Here is a 5,335-nt window from a genome sequence, read left to right on the forward strand (position 1 = left end):
CCAATTTATCTATTTAATTTGTTGTTTATCAATTGGTACTGATTTAAATCACATATCATTAAAACCACAATATAAATTTAATTGTTACTCAATTTGTAGGGTAAACATACTAAAAGAAGATTTTCAATGAGATCTCCTCCTTTTGTCTTTACAATCGTTTGTGTTATTTTATTTTACTGCCATCACTGATTTTCTTTTCATAAATTGAGTCAGTCGATTGCTTGTGACCTTATTGTTACAAATTAAATTGATTTAACTATTAAACAAATTTTGGGTTAAACAAGAATATGTTAAGAAATCCTAAATCTAATTTTAGCGACTGATTAACTTATTTTCGAAATAAAAAAGGTGACATGTTGACATAAAGTAATTGAGAAAACCACGACAGGAAAGAAGGAAAACGAAATTTTACTTTCACTTCCAACAGTAATTAAGCCAAAGGGATGAAGAAGTACTATGAGTATACTGGAATAGACGAAAGAAGATTGTTAAGAATTTGAAGGCTGCAATTCAAAATCATCATCAATATTACCTTGTGCTGATTTTTCATTCTATGAACTTTTTCTGCACCAAGGCTTTTTATTAGTACAACCAAGAAGGGGTTGTGGTCTAAAATTGAAGTAAGCAGCAGAAGCAAGGTATAGACAAGATAAACCTACATATATTTTGAACCAGATGAATGAATAAAATGTAAAGAATGCAAGCATTCCAGTAACAGCAATTACTAGTGTAAAATTGACCAAGCATTTTGCTGTAGAGAGTTCTTCTTCGGTTCCTTCATTAGGGAAATGACCATTTGCAATAAAATTAGAGAGTAAGTGATCCTTCAACTGAAATGTCTCCATCAACCATGCAAATGCCTCCTTTTCGGATGCTGGAATCTCCTCAATGGGAATGCGTCTGATATGAATGTGTACTTGAGAAGGATCCACGCCGAAAACATTGTCCAATAGAGTTGGACACTGATTCTTATACGCGATAGTCACATCATAAACTGCAAATTGAACATGGTAAGGGAGTATATATAAGTCGGCTGGAGAGTCAACAGTAGAAAACATTTGTTACAAGACAAAACCTGCATCCAAGGAGCTCCTTAATATTTCCAAGCAGGCATAAAAACCTTTTGTCTTAGGAAGCAGTACATTCATTAGAACAGGTAATCCATTCTTGGTAGCAAACTCTTGGCTGCTTTTGCACTTGTGCTCACTGCAAGTAAAGGCAAGCTAAGTAGCAATTTTAGAGAGTAACAGAATACGAAGTGCATTTAATAATTGTGAAATGTTCAGGTAAAAATGAGACATTTCATCATATATAAGATTCTAAGAATTACTATTCCTTACGTGAAATCAGTTCCCTCGGGGAAAAGGGTCAGCCAAAGTGGATCCTGAGGATTGGTAAAAGTCGAAACCATCTGTCTTATAACTGGTTCATCCACTTCCAATTTTCTCTCAAGTGGGATGAACTCCAGCACATGAAATCCCCATCCAAAGACTGGCAATCTCATCAAACTTTTCTTAAGTAGATATTTGATGTGGCCCAAGCATCCCTTCCGCAATGCAAGATCCCACAAGTACATCCAATCAACTTCTGTTCTGTGGTTGGCCATCAGAAGAACACGTTCTTGTGGTGGAACATGTTCTCCAGAAAACACCACTCTGGTTTCATTTATCTTTTCAAACAAGAATGGCCACAATCCAAGCCAAAGACCAAAGAGGAATGACACTACTTTCCTACTATAATGTGTGCTGAAGAAGCGCAAGAGAACAGCTGCTACTGGTGAGAAATAAATTAAGCAAATGAATGCGGTTGAAAGAAGAATCGCTAAACATATCACACCCCTGAGAATTCTGAAAGGCGTTAAAGGAAAATGTTTTGCTTTCTCGTCAGAGGCAAGAGCCTGGCTAAGTTCCATCCTATCTTCTGTGCTCAAGGCGATTGTCTAACAGAGCTGAAGATATGAGCCAGCTAAAAGTTCTTACATGCGCGCAATATCAGTAACTTTACTCTCACTGGTTATATAGGACATAAATTGGCGGAGCTCCCATAAAAATGGAGGACTACAACTCCTGAAGCTCATATCTGCAATTAAACAAAATATGAAGCCTAATGAGAACAGATGACTTGTGCCTTCAAGAGTTCAAGGCTTAAGGAGTCGACAAAACTATGTCACAGCAGATGATGGCCAAATTATCAGAAGCGACTAAGATATCAACCACTTAACAGCATAATGTAGACTAATTATTTGTCTCATGGAAAATAGTGATCCTCACATTAGAAAGGAAATTCTAACAATTGGGAATTGGACCTCCCTCAAATAGATGGATCTGGGACTGATATTGGAACCGAGCATAGAGAACCAGGGGATGATGATGAATGCATTTACAAGTTTCAAATAGAGATTCCTCCTCAACTTCCAAAAGTTCCTATGATATTAAGGTGATTTTAAGGTAATACTTGCCAGAGTCACATCCACCATAATAAAGAGACACATTTCTGGTAAAGAAGAGAGCCTAGTCTGCATAAAAATATAGCCGGAAGCTTTGAAATGAGTACATTTAAGTTGGACGTTCACAAGAAAATGATGTAGTTGTCAGTAATTTAAAATATGGTGAAGTTAACAGATCCTCTACTGGTGCTTAAAAGTTTCATAATTTAATGATATCTACATAACAACTTTTGTCATCAAATGCAAAAACAGGCAGCTACTACATAAATTGTTCTTGCAATAGAGTTTCAGAATTTTACAGTTTCTTTTAAAAGAATTCTTGTTGAGAGGTTGAACCATAATAAGTTTTCATCTTGAATTGTCCCCTAGTAGTCATTTGAAAGAGTAAAATAATAGTTGGAATTACTCAAGAACTTTTGCAGTTAATGGGGACATAGAGATAATACTTAACCCTTCACAAATCTTGAAAAGAAGTTTTGTTATGTTCTGCCCCTCCTATTTCTTCTTGACCTGTTTAGTTTCAAACATGTTTATCGAAGAGATGGTATCCTAACATGAAGTCCACTCTCTAATTGTCTCTAATGGATTGGCATTTTCTCAATCTAATCCAGTTAGAAGTTGAAAGACAATAGTAATAATATATTGATTATATGTACTAATAAAACAGAAAAGGAAGCTTCTTACCTGTTGAAGGTAACATGATGCCACATCAAATGAGGTACTTTCCAACTTAATGGCACATGACACTTGACAGGACATAGATCTCAATTTTGCAAGGCTATTATTACAAATTGTTGTATTGGACTTTTAAACCAGATAAAATTTGATTAATCTTTATTTTCCTAAAATCAATTTAATTTACCTATTATAGAAACACTCAAACAAAACAAAATGCACCTAAAGAATGACTGTTGGCTCTGATCCTATACGACCCTAGACACTAAGAAACGAGCCCTTTTGCATTATGTTAGTGAGGAGTGGCAGAGCCATAAATTTATAAGAGAGGATTCAAGAAAATATTACTACCTCTGTTTCAATTTAGATGAAACATTTTTCTTATTAGTTTATTTCAAAAAGAATTACACATTTCTATAATTAGAAATAATTCAACTTTAAATTCTTCATTTTACCCATTTTATCCTTAATGAGAAACTTTTATAACCACACAAATGTCATGGCCCCATAAGATTTTACCCCTTAAACTTTTAAGACCACAAGTTTCAAAAGTCTTCTTTTTTTTCTTAAACTCTGTGCCGAGTCAAACTACCTCATCTAATTTGAAACGGAAGGAGTATAATACCGAAGTTGGGATTTGAGTAAGTGACCTAAAGCAATTTTTGAATCCCTTTATCCATAAATTAGAATTTTCTTCTATCAAAGAGATTCAACAGCTATATATAATGAAAATTTTGTTTTTTTCCCTTCCTATTTGGTTGGTATATTTTTTCAAGAAAGGAATTCAATTGGACCCCCTACTTTTATACCTAGCTCCGCCTCTGGCAGTGAGCGGGTATAGAGATCTTCCCTCCATTGCTAGTTTGACATTTAGCAAGTTGTTGTTAATTATTCATTCTCATCCTTAATCATAGGGATTTGGAAAAATCAAATGCTAAAGAATAGGTCCTCATAGATAGATAGATATACATATTCCATCCATATTCTTTAATTTGCTGACATTGAATCAAACATGGGACAACATACAAGAATTTCCCCCCTTTCATAAGCTAAACTAATGAAGCGACTAAACCAGAACAAACACTCGTGTATTAGATTCTACGGTTAAAAAGAAACAAAACGAAACCTCAATAAAGAAAATTGAATAGCCATGATCTGCAGATTCATTTAAAAGCTTCACACATAAACAATGACATATATCTTGTATTCATATAAAAGTGTCTGTGTGTGAGAATAAACATACACACGCGAACGGTCTCATATGTACATGCAGAATTGTATAAATTTAGAAAGTAGATCCAACATATAAGCACTAGGTGCACGTATACACAACACATAAATATTAAGTATACAGAGATTTGCGTACCTAGAGGTGAGCGAAACTGGAGAGCATCGAAAATGGATAAAGTGCAAAAAGATAAAACTTGGGAGATTTGCAGAATTGCACCTGAAGCAATATACCAAGGAGGGAAGACTCCTTCAAAGAAGGAAACTCATTATTTATAAAAGGAGTAGTAATCAAATATTGTTACCTCTACTTTATGTCATCATTTTATTGGCCAATAAAAATGAATTTGAACTCATGAGTCATAAGTGGGGTTTGTTGGAACATCTCTTGACGTAAAGACTATCTATTAAATTAAATAATTATATATCCATCGAGAAATAAATGTAATAATTTAATTGTGGATTAATAGACAAAGGGTCATTCTCCGTAGATAACGCCTGCTTAACCCATTAACTAATTAAGAAAAAAAAAAACATGCAACTTCTTGGTTAGAGCGTGAAACATCCTTCAATTCACTATTTATGGACTCGCTTCAAAAAAAAAAAAAGATTATTGTTTGAAGGGGAATAATTTGATTGTAGCCATCATGAATCAGATAAGTTCGAATTGGTATTTCTGATGATTATAATTATAACTTTATAGGAGTAACGTTTTTGTCGAACTAAAAGTCATTACGTGTGTGTTTTACGAAGGAAAATATTTTCATGGAAAATGAGTGGTTTTATCAGTTATTTTTCCTTGTTTTGTTGGTGAGGGAAAAAAAAATTTCAAAAAATATTTTCTAGTGTTTGATTAGATAGTATAAAATATTTTTAGGAAAAAAATAATTTTTTATGCTACTCACCTCAACCCACATTCCCCAAAATTCTCATGTTTCATGTACTCCTCCCCCCTCCCCCTTCCGGCTCCATTTTCTTCACCACACA

General features: G+C 34.2%; 1 protein-coding gene across 1 annotated transcript; it reads right to left on the minus strand.

Moving 5' to 3' along the window:
* Positions 1 to 485: 485 nt before the first annotated feature.
* On the minus strand, positions 486 to 4,638 carry LOC104110815 (probable 1-acyl-sn-glycerol-3-phosphate acyltransferase 4). The gene is made up of 4 exons (XM_009620369.4): positions 4,488 to 4,638; positions 1,341 to 2,079; positions 1,076 to 1,206; positions 486 to 994 (listed from the first exon to the last, which is right to left on the minus strand). The coding sequence occupies exons 2-4, from the start codon at positions 1,910 to 1,912 to the stop codon at positions 552 to 554; spliced, it is 1,146 nt and encodes a 381-aa protein (XP_009618664.1). The 5' UTR covers positions 1,913 to 2,079; positions 4,488 to 4,638; the 3' UTR covers positions 486 to 551.
* Between the last annotated feature and the right edge of the window lie 697 nt (positions 4,639 to 5,335).

Source organism: Nicotiana tomentosiformis, chromosome 11 (genome assembly GCF_000390325.3).
Source record: "Nicotiana tomentosiformis chromosome 11, ASM39032v3, whole genome shotgun sequence".
Taxonomy (NCBI): domain Eukaryota; kingdom Viridiplantae; phylum Streptophyta; class Magnoliopsida; order Solanales; family Solanaceae; genus Nicotiana; species Nicotiana tomentosiformis.

Coding starts and splice junctions, on each gene's coding strand:
- LOC104110815 (XM_009620369.4), bottom strand. CDS start 1,912: ATGGAACTTAGCCAGGCTCTTGCCTCTGACGAGAAAGCAAAACATTTT. Junction 1,207..1,340: donor CCCGAGGGAACTGATTTCAC/GTAAGGAATAGT, acceptor CTTTACTTGCAG/TGAGCACAAGTGCAAAAGCA. Junction 995..1,075: donor AAGGAGCTCCTTGGATGCAG/GTTTTGTCTTGT, acceptor TTCAATTTGCAG/TTTATGATGTGACTATCGCG.